The sequence below is a fragment of the Aethina tumida genome, chromosome 1 (assembly GCF_024364675.1).
Source record: "Aethina tumida isolate Nest 87 chromosome 1, icAetTumi1.1, whole genome shotgun sequence".
Classification (NCBI taxonomy): domain Eukaryota; kingdom Metazoa; phylum Arthropoda; class Insecta; order Coleoptera; family Nitidulidae; genus Aethina; species Aethina tumida.
The window spans coordinates 53,839,285-53,853,542 of NC_065435.1; the positions used below are offsets into that span (position 1 = coordinate 53,839,285).

General features: G+C 30.6%; 4 protein-coding genes across 4 annotated transcripts; 2 read left to right on the forward strand and 2 right to left on the reverse strand.

Moving 5' to 3' along the window:
• Positions 1-3,652: 3,652 nt before the first annotated feature.
• LOC109594819 (larval cuticle protein A3A-like) lies at positions 3,653-4,591 on the forward strand. Its single transcript, XM_020010057.2, has 2 exons — positions 3,653-3,687; positions 3,899-4,591. Exons 1-2 carry the CDS (start codon positions 3,676-3,678, stop codon positions 4,589-4,591), a joined length of 705 nt encoding a protein of 234 aa, XP_019865616.2. The 5' UTR covers positions 3,653-3,675.
• Positions 4,592-6,186: 1,595 nt separating this feature from the next.
• On the forward strand, positions 6,187-7,226 carry LOC109594817 (cuticle protein 18.6-like). Its single transcript, XM_020010055.1, has 2 exons — positions 6,187-6,221; positions 6,462-7,226. Exons 1-2 carry the CDS (start codon positions 6,210-6,212, stop codon positions 7,173-7,175), a joined length of 726 nt encoding a protein of 241 aa, XP_019865614.1. The 5' UTR covers positions 6,187-6,209; the 3' UTR covers positions 7,176-7,226.
• A 723-nt stretch (positions 7,227-7,949) lies between these two features.
• On the reverse strand, positions 7,950-8,975 carry LOC126265432 (cuticle protein 21-like). The gene is made up of 2 exons (XM_049966980.1): positions 8,963-8,975; positions 7,950-8,882 (listed from the first exon to the last, which is right to left on the reverse strand). The coding sequence occupies exons 1-2, from the start codon at positions 8,972-8,974 to the stop codon at positions 8,046-8,048; spliced, it is 849 nt and encodes a 282-aa protein (XP_049822937.1). The 5' UTR covers position 8,975; the 3' UTR covers positions 7,950-8,045.
• A 533-nt stretch (positions 8,976-9,508) lies between these two features.
• Positions 9,509-13,292, reverse strand: LOC126265446 (serine/arginine-rich splicing factor 5-like). The gene is made up of 3 exons (XM_049967038.1): positions 12,659-13,292; positions 9,853-9,929; positions 9,509-9,776 (listed from the first exon to the last, which is right to left on the reverse strand). The coding sequence occupies exons 1-2, from the start codon at positions 13,210-13,212 to the stop codon at positions 9,860-9,862; spliced, it is 624 nt and encodes a 207-aa protein (XP_049822995.1). The 5' UTR covers positions 13,213-13,292; the 3' UTR covers positions 9,509-9,776; positions 9,853-9,859.
• Positions 13,293-14,258: the final 966 nt, after the last annotated feature.

Here is a 14,258-nt window from a genome sequence, read left to right on the forward strand (position 1 = left end):
TTTATTTACGACTAGGATCGTCAGAGACGTGACAACCCAGTAATATTATATATTTTACTATTAAAATTAATAGATTAAATTAAATTAAGTTTTTTAAACGAGAAATTTAACATTCTAACATTTTTCTTATAGTGATCTATAAAGGCAGAAAGAGTCACAAGAAAAAAAAATTTAAAGTAAGGCAATTAACAGTGTATGAGACCACTTTTAAAAATAGACTTTCTAAACGTGTCGAAAAATGAGATGAATAATCTATCATAGCAAAATATTATTTATTATATTAAATTTACAACAAATGAAGCAAATTTATTTGTATAAACAAAAAATTTTGGTTCAATATTCACTGATAAATATGATTAATATTAAAATAATAAATAACTTACTTTTCGGAATATTTATAACAAATCTATCACATAAAGTTATTAATAAAATGATTTTAATATTTATTTAGATTAAAAAATATTCTAAAATTGTTTTTATTTCCGACTAGATTATACAAGAAGAGAAAACCTAATAATAATATTTGCTTTAGTCCTAAAATCAGGCTAACATTTCATAATTTTATAAAAATTTAATAAATGATTTATTTATAAATAAGTTTAATTATAATTTACTATGGTTATGAATTATTTTTATTTATAATTCTCATCTTTCAATAGTAGTAGTTTTTTAAATAATGGTTTTCATTTAGTATGTTTGAGAGACATTTCCTTTCTTACTTTAAAATTTGTTCCTTTTTGCGACTATTTCGGCTTTTGTTTCAATAATAAAGCAATAAACTATTTATTAAACTAACAATATTCATTTTATAAAATATTTTAACTTTACCTAATAAAATATATGAATATAATATTAATATTGAACTAACCTTTTTTGTTTATATATTATACGTTTCATGTGCAAGTTTTTTTCTTCAATTTCTTCATGATCAATTATTGTTATTAATAAGATTAGATAGTTTATTTTTAAAAATGGTTCTTATATGCTTAACATATTTCTTGCTTTAAAATTTGTTTTTTTGCGACTATTTTGTTAGTATGTTAAATTTCTAGTTTAAAAAAAACATAATTTAATTCATTTTATTGATTTTAAGGGTAAAATAAATAATATTAGTGAGTTGTCATTTCTTTGTCGATGCAAGTCGCAAATAAAAGCAATTTTAAAGTAAAAAACTACTTAAAAACCACTTATTAATGTAATTAAATATTACAATTCCCCCTTACTTAATTTGAAATAAAAAACAAAAAATATACTAATGAGAACCATTTTTTAAAATGGACTACCAAAACCGATTGAATGATGAGAATTATTAACAAAAATAGTTGATGTGAAGAATTTTGTACCGTAGTAAATTATTATTAAACTTATTTAAAGATAAATCATTTAATTTGTTTCTTAACAAATATTTTATAATTTTGTATAAATTATGAAATGTTTTACCAATTATTCTTCTGAGTAAATGGAAATTTCATTGATAATTTTCTTACTCTAACAATAAATCAGTTGTGTTAAAATATCTATAATGTCTATAAAAATATCATGTCATCCTTCATCTAATAAAATAGTTTTTCAACTTAATTTTAGCTTAGTAAATATAATTTACATATTATTTACATACTACGACTACTACTACTTTTTTAATATCGTTTAAAAAATATAAATTATTTGAAGTATGAAGAACTTTTTAAATCAAAATATTCACATTACTCAAAAGAACGTACGAACGTTTACTAAAACAAAAATTTAAAAACAAGTTAAACAAAAGATATTGACACAACATCGGTTACAAAAATATTTTTCCTCTTGGTAAAATTCCGCAATTGCGAATCGATACACAAGGGCTGCATTCCATTAAAATTTTATATTATTTCCTAAAAACAAAACTAAAACAAACCACTCGAAGTGTTGTCTTGTTTATATGGCAATGCAAAAAATTAAGTGACGTTCGTATGTTGTATTTCAGTGAAAGGTGAACTTGAACTTTGCGGTTTTTACACGGTGGACCACGCCTTAATTAAATTGAAGGCACTCGAACGAAACCGAAATTAATGCTGGTCCTGCAGCTTGTACGAAACGGGAACTACCGTACACAAACCGATTATTCGTATGTGGGTGAGCATTTGCCACTAATTATGTAACCATTCGCATTGAAGCGACCCACACAAACAACTTTTAATTTGACTAGTACAATTTGTGTCCAATTCAAATCTAAAAATTCGATACATTTTATACTGCCATGTCAGAAAAATTTTTCTGTTCGGGTATCACAGACATCAATCAATCATGTGAAAAATACTGAAAATGTTTTTTTTTTTATTTATTTCAACCTGCATGCTGTATAAAATTGAATGCCCACATAAAACCTTTGCCGAGTTATAGAACCAAGTGAAAATAAAAATTAGTGCAAAGTCGAAAGGTCGTAAACTAGAAAGACGGAATTTAAGCAATTCGCATCTACATCCAAAAAATTTTTCCTGTTTTACTATATGCCAACTGGACTAGTAGTTATATTAGAGGAATTAATTTCTGTCCAAACAGATTAATGTATTCAAATAAGTCATAAATTGAATATCGTGGTAATTCTAGATAAAGCTTAATAGAATACTTTTATCATATTTCATTGTGAAATATAAAACCAACTAAAATTTATAATGGCATTAAAAATAATTACCCCGATTACAACATTGTAAAAATTAAGATCTTTTGATAGACCAAGTATACAATGCCACTATAATGATATGATACAAATGGCTGAACGTCGATCTTGAACTTAAACTTGATCTGCCACGCCTTGGTTATTCTACCTTTAACACACTTGTTTCGCAAAATTTTGAACTAAATTAAAAAAAAAAAAACAAACAAACAAAAATATTTTTATTAATTAAAATTGTATGTGGTTAATAAAATTTATAACCATTTATGTGTTGTTTTTTTTTATTAGAAGGTTACAGTACATAACTATTTTATCTTGATACACGTTAAATAAAAAAACCATTAACAAATATAAAAATTTCATAATAATTTTACCTAACTTGTTTAAAAAACTGTATATTGAATTAATTATGCATAATTATAAAATATTTAATATAATTAAATAATAAATATTAACCGTATGTTTAATAAATAATTATATGACATGGATTATTTATTACTCTTTAGTGAATAAGTATTTATAAATTATATTCTTTTTATCTAAATAATTCCTGTGACACATTTTTTAAGATTTTTATAGATGTATATTTGATAAACATTTTTTACATATATCTAAAAAATTTTCAAAGCATCAAATTTTGTTTTCTTTTTTAGTACAAAATCGCCCTTTAGTACAATAATAAAGTTTAAAAAAATATATATATTTTCAATATGAATTATAATTTAGAATCTAAATAAAGAAAATATTTGTGTGTATACTTCTAAAAATATATTTGTTGCACTTGTTGCTCTGTTTTTTGCACACTAAATTTTATGTTTTTTTCCTAAATGGGTTCACGAACTTCGAATATCCTTAATACTAAATCATCGAAAGAATTCCCATTTTGAAAACTTGTTATCACTTTAGGTGTGGTTCAACTTGAATACTGAATTTTCTCACGTATGCCCCACCACTTTTGGTAACATATATATTGAAAACCAAATTTCTGGAAGGCACATTGTAATCCAACAATATCAGTGAACATGGCATTCAAAGTAAGACATTTATGTTGCTACTTAATTTAATTATATTTAATATATAAACCAGCTTTAAAATTTTTTGTTGATACAAATTTTATTCGTAATAAAATATTATTCTAATTTACATAAAAATAAATTATATCAACCCAACTATTTATACATATTAGTACATATTGGTTAACATACAATGCATATTTGTACTACAAAAATAACGTATTATTTTCAGTTCGTAGTATTCGCTGCCTTCGTAGCCGTAGCCCGTGCTGGCGTCATCGGCCACGCCATCGCCCCAGCCGTTTCCGCCTACGCCGCCCCAGTAGCCGTAGCTCAACCTCTTGTAAAATCCGTCGTTGCTGACGCTCCAGCTCACTACGACTACGGATACTCCGTCAGTGACCCCTTGACCGGTGACCACAAATCTGCCGTAGAATCCCGCCGTGGTGACGCCGTCCAAGGAAGTTACTCTCTCATCGATGCTGACGGCACTAAGCGCACCGTAGACTACACTGCCGATTCACTCAACGGATTCAACGCTGTCGTTTCCAAGGAAGCCCCAGTAGTAGCCGCTAAAGTAGCTGCCCCAGTTGCTGTCGCTGCCCCAGTTGCCGTAGCTGCCCCAGCTGTCGCCGCTCCGGTCGTTGCTAAAGTAGCCGCCCCAGCCGCCATCTCTACCTCCTACTCCAATGTTGCTGCCCCAGTCGTATCTAGCTACTCTGCTCCAGCTGTTGCTGCCTACTCCACCTACGCCGCTCCTGCTGTAGCTTCCTACGCCACCCCAGCCGTAGCTACCCACTACTCCGCCCCAGCCGTAGCTGCCCACTACTCCGTTCCAGCCGTAGCCACTTACTCCGCTCCAGCCGTAGCTGCCTACTCTGCTCCAGTTGCCGCCTACTCTGCCCCAGTTGCCACTCAATGGTAACTTCGACTTGATTTTGTAAATTATTGTAAATAAAATAAACAGTATTCAAAATATATTGTATTTTATTTACTGGTATTATTATATTTCAGTATTCTATAAAAGAAAATAATCCTACCAAAAGATTTGGTAAAGGTAAATTTATTTAAACAAAAAAGTTACCAAATGCCAAATTATATTATTTATTACATTGTATAATGTTGTATTTTCAAAATAGAATTACTATGTGTGCAAAATGAAATGGAATATTGTAAGTCATTCGATATTTAAAATTTAGTTAAAATAATAATCATATAGTTATAAAATAAAAGTAAAAAAGTTATAAAATTTTAATTTGGTATGCCACACTTCACTGATTATTAGTTCCTGTTCATAAATCAACACAGTTTAAGACTCTTCTAAAAATGGTGATAGGGTATTACTGATTCATTCAATATGTCGTTTTATAATATTATTTTTTCGTATGCCACCGAAAACCGTCAAGGGCCTATATCTTTAAAAGTATAATCGATATATAAAATTTAATAAACTCCTTTTGAGGTTTCCAAAGGAATACCAAAACAAGGCATTTTTCGGTCAACCTCGATTTACCCTTGGGGAAGGGGGGGAGCTAGCCACCCTAACCTCAAAATCTTTAATGGCACAATAGATTATCTGTTATAATAATTTGTTCAAAAGGTCTTTTATTCTCTTAATATTTCTGCAAAAAAAGTTTTTCTTATGTTCAGAAAATACGCATTTTAATAAGAGATGCTCTACAAGAAGAGACATAGGAAATAATTTGTGAGTGGAGATTATTTAATAAATATACTTTTATTTAACATAAAATTTGTTTCATTTTCAACCCTAGAAACCACAATCCTTTCCATTTTGATGTTATTTTATAGATATAAATATTTAATGTTATACTATAAAAATTTCATAACAAGTTTACCCACCTTGTAATAAAATATTTAAATAATGAATATTAGCTGTACGACGTTTAATAAATAATTACCTGACATGAATTCTTTGTTATTCTATACTGAATAAGTATTTATTTATAAATTAAACTCTGGTTACCTAAATTTACATGTATAGTTCGTTTTTAGATAATTTGATAATTTCTGTCATATATTTTTTAAAATTATATTAATATAGTTTCTAAAAAAAGATTCACATATTTGATTTAGATTTTTTATAACAATTACACTTAAAATTAACAAAATTACAAAGCTTCAAATTATGCTTTTTCAAAGTTTAAAATCACAGTTATTATAATAATCTTAAAAAATAAATATAGTGATTTTTTATTTACATATTCAACATTAAATTAATTAAAAATTATAATTTAGGTTCTAAAGACATTATTAAAAACAGGAAAAAATATATATGTATTCGTATAAAAGTATATTTGTTGCACTGTTTGATATGTTTTATTACCTAAATAGGTTCACGAATTTCGAATATCCTTAATTTTAAATTACCAAAAGAATTCCCACTTTGAGAACTTGTTATAATTTCAGGTGTGGTTCAACTTGAATTCTGAATTTTCTCACGTATGCCCCACCACTTTTGGTAACATATATATTGAAAACCAAATTTCTGGAAGGCACATTGTAATCCAACAATATCAGTGAACATGGCATTCAAAGTAAGACTTTTTATGATCTTTATTAATTCATTTCTTATTTAATATATATTTATTTTTTATTAGTTAGTTCAAATATTTAGTATATTGATATTTAAACAAGCTATAACATTTCTAGTAATATAATACTACTCTAATTTACATAAAAATAAATAATAGTAACCCAACTATTTATCTATATTAACACTTGTTTGTTAAAATGCAATGCATATTTGTACTACAAAAATAATATATTTTTTTCAGTTCGTAGTATTCGCTGCCTTCGTAGCCGTAGCCCGTGCTGGCGTCATCGGCCACGCCATCGCCCCAGCCGTTTCCGCCTACGCCGCCCCAGTAGCCGTAGCTCAACCTCTTGTAAAATCCGTCGTTGCTGACGCTCCAGCTCACTACGACTACGGATACTCTGTCAGTGACCCCTTGACCGGTGACCACAAATCTGCCGTAGAATCCCGTCGTGGTGACGCCGTCCAAGGAAGTTACTCCCTCATCGATGCTGACGGCACCAAGCGCACCGTAGACTACACTGCCGATTCACTCAACGGATTCAACGCTGTCGTTTCCAAGGAAGCCCCAGTAGTAGCTGCTAAAGTAGCTGCCCCAGTTGCTGTCGCTGCCCCAGTTGCCGTAGCTGCCCCAGCTGTCGCCGCTCCGGTCATAGCTAAAGTAGCCGCCCCAGCCGCCATCTCTACCTCATACTCCAATGTTGCTGCCCCAGTCGTGTCTAGCTACTCTGCTCCAGCTGTTGCTGCCTACTCCACCTACGCCGCTCCTGCTGTAGCTTCCTACGCCGCCCCAGCCGTAGCTACCCACTACTCCGCCCCAGCCGTAGCTGCCCACTACTCCGCTCCAGCCGTAGCCGCTTACTCCGCTCCAGCCGTAGCTGCTTACTCTGCTCCAGTTGCCGCTTACTCTGCCCCAGTTGCCGCCTACTCTGCCCCAGTTGCCACTCAATGGTAACTTCGAATTGATTTTGTAAATTATTGTAAATAAAGTAAACAGTATTCACTACATATGGCATTTTATTTACTGGTATATTTTCATTATATTTCTATATAATTTTTATTTTAGGTAAAAGTTCTTCTTCTAAAGACTTCTGAAAGAAATCTTCTTTAAGAAAAATGTTTTACCGAATTATCACATTATGTTATAATTGAGTTACTAAGCGTAAAAAATGAAATGGAATGTTGTAAGTAATTCAATTTTTAAAAATATTTTAATAACCATAATTTGTCTGTAGGTATAATAAAAGTAAAAATGATGTAATTTTAATTTACTATTTATTCCGTGTTCATGAATTCAAACAATTTAAGACTCTCAAGATATGGTGATAGAATGTTTTCAACCACCTCCAAAAATAAATAATAAGTTTTGTATACATATTTTACTGAAACTCAAAAAACAGTTTTATAAATTTAAAAAATTATGCTTATTAACCGTAAAATTTTAAAGCAAACATTATTAAATATTTTTCGACATTCAGTTAGTAGCCTTTCTTTAAATAATATATCATGTAGGTGTTTGACAATTTACAAATAAAAATCGAAATATACTTTACACTAAAAATTAACAAATGAGTTTGGAACAAGAGATATTTCATTTCAGTCAGTTTACAGTATACATTGTATACATTTACTGAAATGTGTGGTTTGGTTTATTATACATTTTTATTAATTATTAATTTTAACCATTAAGAATTAATAAAAAATAATAACAGCAGCATTTTGATATCATTCATCCATCTGAGATTTTGCGGATTAACATTAAAACATTTTTTTTTATAAATTGGTTTATTTACAATAATTTAAAATGTCACAGCTTAGTTTCATTTTACCAAACAGAAGCTACTGGTGCAGCAGCTACTTTAGTTACAAGTGGAGAGGAGTAAGAGGCAATAGCTGGACCGGCAAGAGAAGAATAGCTAGTAGCAATGGCTGGTGCAGCAGAAATAAGAGGGGAAGAGTAAGAAGCGATAGCTGGAGCAGCAAGGGTGGAGTAGCTAGTAGCGATAGCTGGAGCAGCAGCTACGGATACCTTGGCTACTGGGGCAGATACAGCAAGAGGAGCGGCAGCTACAACTGGAGCAGAGTGTGCCAAGGTTTGGGAAGAGTAGGTGGAAATGGTAGCTGGAGCAGAGACTACTTTGGCTACTGGAGCGGCGGCATAAGTAGCAACAGCCGGGGCGGCTACAACTGGAGCAGCAACTTTGGCTACAACTGGAGCGGCAACTTTGGCAACAACTGGGGCGGCTACTTTGGCTACTACTGGACCTTCCTTGGATACAACAGCGTTAAAACCATTGTGGGCATCGGCAGTGTAGTCTACGGTGCGCTTGGTGCCGTCAGCATCGATGAGGGAGTAACTTCCTTGGACGGCATCACCACGACGCGATTCTACAGCAGATTTGTGGTCACCGGTCAAGGGGTCACTGACAGAGTATCCGTAGTCATAGTGGGCTGGAGCTTCAGCTTCGATGGTTTTGACAACTGGAGCAGCTACAGCGAGTGGAGCAGCTACTTTGGCGGCTACGGGATAAGCAGCATAGGTGGAGATAGCTGGAGCGGCAGCGATTCCGTGAGTGGTGTATGAGGATACAGCCAATGGAGCAGCGGCGTGACCGATAAGGCCAGCACGAGCTACAGCGACGAAGGCAGCGAAGACTACAAACTGAAAAATACAAATTTTATTAATATGAATAAGATACAAAAATTTCATATTGTAACAAACCAGAAATTTAAATCACTTACTTTGAATGCCATGTTGAAAGAAGTAACAAGACTGTGATTATACGTACCTTGCAACGGTATTTATATTTGGTTAGTTTGAATGGGCGCGGTTGCTAAAACTTAGCGAATTCAAGATATTGTGTCATACGTCATTGATAACAAGTTTTTTTAATATAGATTACATACATGTAACCTTATTCAGGGTCCTTATTGGGGATGTGGCGGAAACCTTACAAATTGCATGGTCTCAATGACACTGCCTCTGCACTTATTATAGATAATAACTTTTTTAATCAAAAAATTTCTTAAATAACTCTGTTAGGCACATTATAATATTGTAGATATTAAAAATAAATTCCAATTTTTGGAAAATTAGAATGTTTGTTAAAATAAGATGTACGTTTCACCATTTAAAGTATGTCTTAATTATGCATGAAAAATTACAAATATAATAAGTAAATAAATACATTTATTTTATCTAGAGTATTGTTGAATTTACAATTTACTAGCTTTAATTGAGGCAATGTATTTTTCAAATATAAAACGGCGCTAGGCAGCTACAATAAACCTGTTATGTTTATTTCGATTATGAAAATTTTAAATGTTATATAATAAATATATTTTAGTAAACAATGAATTGAGCAACAAGTGAGGAGTAGTTATTAACTACTTTAGAGATCATAGAAAGTACAAGAAGCTGGTACTCTGGTCAAAAGTAAAGAAGAATAAGAGGACACAGGTGACACAGCGGGGCTAGTTCCAATAACTGGAGTAGCAATAGTAGATATAACGGCTGGAGCAGCTGCAACTAGAGCGGAGTAGATCAAACTAAGAACTAGAACAAAAAAAAAAACATAATCATAAACATAATCATAATAACAGCTTAGTAATATGAATAAAAAAAAACTTACTTTGACATTACGAAGGTATTGTCGGTTTGGTTACCTTACGGTATTTAGAAGGATAAAGGGAGCATGAAATACGGTACCTAAAACAAAGCAATGTCAAATTCAAGAGGCACAATTTTTTTTTATTATTAAACATCAACTTTATATTTCATCAGATTCCTGATCATTGAAATTATATCAAGTATTGACCTAGTTTATGACTAATAAAGCTCGTTAAATAATATTAAACACAAAATTTCATTAAGATTCTATTTTTAATATATATATTAAAAATAGAATCATAAAAAATGTACCATAAAATAAAATAAAAAAGCATCATTTCTTAGATACGAAAGATAAATTTAAGGTAATACAGGATATAAATACATTTATATTTTGCTCAAACAATTTTGATGGTTACACAGTATGTTGCAATGTAACATAAATATTAAACAACCAAGTTTTGGTTCTGCATGAACGACTTCGATTGACCAAAAAAATGAAAATGTTACGAATATTTTACAACACTAGGTAGAAAACAGGTCAAATGACATAAATTTTTATTTTTAACATTTACATATAATATCTTATTTTTTACCAGAATTGTTTGAGAAATTTTATATATTTATTTTTTCACTGAAACAAGAGCATTTTTCAATGTTTCGGAAGTTTTAGCATATTTTTAATGAGGTAACATTTTAATAAAACTAGAATATATATTATGTAAATTAGAAATTAATAAAAATGTATATCATTTACTTAATCGCACTACAAATTAATGTTACACAATTACACACATCAAACAACACAAACAATACCATAAAACAAATTAATACTTAAACCAGACTACTGATTAAATACCACACCAACACACACAAGGGATTTACCTTCCTTGGATAAAACAGCTTTAAAACCATTCTTAGTAGATCAGTTTATTGTGAGTCTAAAAATATTAAATATTTATAATAATTAAATTGTTATTATATTGAATGTAATGTAAATGTGTACGCCAATGAGCAGATGGTTGATTCTATGGATATTATGTATTTTTTATAAATAGTATGTATTTCACCTATTTGTTGTTATAAATTTTTTCATTATTTTATTCTGTTTATAATATTTTTACTCATGGAAAAAAAATTACATTATTTTGATTGTAACATTATAACAAAATAAAAAAATGGAAGCCATTTTCTAAACAAAAAAAAAAAAAATTATATACGTATGTATAAATTCAGTGAATATTTTGAAAGATATGAAAGATCCGAAAGAAATTATTTTGACACACACAGAAGGTTCAAAAATATTGGAAATTTTATTTCTTTTATTCTTAAAATATTCTCTGTTATATTATAATATGTATCTTTGATATCGTAAGAAAGAACTGTATTTTAAACACAAAAAATGTAGTATTTTTGATCATTTAAAAATTAAGAAACTCAACTCGAATATTTTTAGAAAAAACAATTAGTAACAATATATAAAGAAGTTAAAATAATTTTAAATTTGCAAGAAACTAATCAATAAAAAATATTCTTTATTGTTTTGAGGCACAAAATCAGATAAATATATAGTGGGGGTCAAAAGTATGGAATAATTTTGAGAATTTGGTTATTTTTATTGATATCGGTTTATTAAAAATTCGGTACAACTTTAAGATATCATAATGGAACTGCCGTTTAGAAGGTGGTCAATATTTTTATCAGAGAGTGTATATATATAATGTGTATATAATATTATTTACATATATATTTGTGATACGAAAAACGAAGTACTATTAAGCTTCAAAGAAATGAAAATCGCAACATCACAATTTAAGAATTAGTCAAGGTAGTGTTTCAAAAATGTTGTTAAAATTTCGTATGTAAGGCAATGTAAAAACATGTCAAAGATATTGATTGTTTAGTGATATTCATCAAGGTAAATTAACAAGGAGAAATATTAATATCCAATATGAAATCATATATATTCCAATGAAACCCTAAAATTCCAATGGAGTTAGCCAGAAATCATAGACTGGACTCTACGCATATAGAATTTAGTACTATGTAGCAATGAAACCAAGTTATTTGGTTGGGGCCAGTTGGAACAAGACACGATTTTAAGTACCAAAACCAACAGTTAAACACGGTCGTAGAAAGATACATCTGATACAAATTGAAGAGTAAATGGGTACGTTTTGTCTTGGCAAATCAAATGTTGCCCTTTGTAGAAAATAATTTGCCTGTAGTTTCAACAAGATAACGATCCAAAACACACAGGTTTGTAAAAAATAAGTTTTTGGCTCAGATGATGAGTGTATTCCCATGGCTCTCACGGACTTAAATCCAATTGAACTTCTATGGCATCTGGAAACATCACCTGCAAAGAGCATTCTACATTTAAATGTATTTTAATGGGAAATTATTTTTTTTTGCTCATTCGTCATTTATAACTACACATATATAAAGGTGTTTCTATTCAATAATAAAAAATATACACATAAATCTAATGAAATGAAATTTAAATTAAAATTTATTCTATACTTTTGACCATTACTGTATACTTATAAAATTTAAAAAATGTGCATATATGGAACCACGTATATAATAAAAAATTTAATATAAATTTTAAATATAACTTGCAATGTACTGCAATATAAATAATTTACAGGATTGTACAAATATATACACATAAATAACACAATTAACAATATTAAATCATTTAACTATCAATTAATAAACAAATTTTAATGCCAAATCAATAGCAAAAACACATTGATCGAATAATAATTGTCATAAAGCCTTATAAACAATTATAAATAAAAAACTATTTGTTGTATACTATTTACCAAGTTTCATTTGATCTAGACCGCCTCCTAGATTTAGAGCCATCTTCAATCAATCTAATTCGCTGGTTATCTATTTTCCTGTCACCTAATTTTTCGAGTGCGTTTTTCATGTCTTCTATAGTAGCAAATTCCACAACACCTTCTCCCTGTTTGACAATGTTTGCGTACGTGACATCGCCAGCCTGCCTCATGTAGTCCTTCAGATCCTGCCAGCTCATTCTGTCGGGCAAGTTTTCAACGAATACCCTGTTGCGAGCCCTAGGTGGTATCAACAGTGCCTGGGTCGTGTAACGATTCTTTCTGCTGATGCTCCTCTGCAGTTCAGCTGACCGTTGTTCTCTCGCCCATTCGACTTTAATTCTCAAGCCCATCAGTTCGGTGCCGTTGAGTTCCGTGATCGCATTCCTCGCATCTTCGACATCCTCGAATACGATGAAGGCGAAGTACGTTTTCATTATGATGTTGTCGATTGGGCCGTAGGGACGGAAACATTTGTCTAGATGGAAGTCGCAAATCGTACTATCCAAGCTGCCGACGAACACGGTTTTGTTCATTGTGATGGTTGCGGACGCTTTAAACAGAAAAAGCAAGTTTTTTGTTAGTTTTATGTGGTTACGGGTAAATGTGTCAAATTCAGTTGTTTAAACGTATTTGTAATATATGCACGGTATATAGTTACCGACAATGATTACCTCACCGAAAGTGAGGTTAAGTCGTTTCGCTATTACTGATAGATAGGTTTGAGACAAACTCCGCACGATATGCATTAGAATATTTTTGACGGGGGTGTAGAGCGTTGCACGGACAATTGCAACTCATCATATTCTATTCCCATATACGGGGGCAATTCAAAATTTCCTCAAGTAGGGGGTCCTAAAGAAAAAAATAAATACTAAAATAAAATTGCATAAATAATATTTTTTTTTATACAGTGTGGCCCAATAAAATTTATATTTTTTGTCCGATTTTGACAAACATTTTTTGCAATTATAAAGCTTGAAAATATACGGTTATAGGCAAATTATCACGTTTTTTAACCCAAACCAAAACCTAAAAAATTGAAGAAATCATACTAAAAAATGTTTATAGATATTTTGACACACCTCCAGACACCCTGGCATTATGCTTAATCACAATTCTGTGGATAAATTAAAACTTATATTCTTTTTAGAAATTTATTTTTTTAATTAAGTAAAAATTGCACAAATTATTTTTCAAAAATACTGGAATATTGTTGTGATTATCTTTCCCAATTGTTCTAGAGTAATTTCCATATGTGGTTCATTAATTCTATCACAAGAATTTGAGTTTTAAGAGTATATGATTTTTAATTTTTCCTGAAAATTTTGAATGTACATAATTTTTTATGAAATTTGGTAAGTTTCCAGTTCAGGTGCTTAATCCAGTGGTGTAGTAAGATTTGCTATAAAAAGTTGAAATTACCCTGTAGGATTTGATTTTGGGCCAAAAATGTGACATTTTATCTATAAGTGCATATTTTCATATTTTAAAATTGAAGAAAAAGCTTGTTAAAATCGGACAAAAATAATAAGTTTCTGAGATTGTCCCGCTTTCAAAGGGACACACTGAATGTTTGGTA

Coding starts and splice junctions, on each gene's coding strand:
- LOC126265446 (XM_049967038.1), bottom strand. CDS start 13,212: ATGAACAAAACCGTGTTCGTCGGCAGCTTGGATAGTACGATTTGCGAC. Junction 9,930..12,658: donor TCTAGATCAAATGAAACTTG/GTAAATAGTATA, acceptor GCTTTGTTTTAG/GTACCGTATTTCATGCTCCC.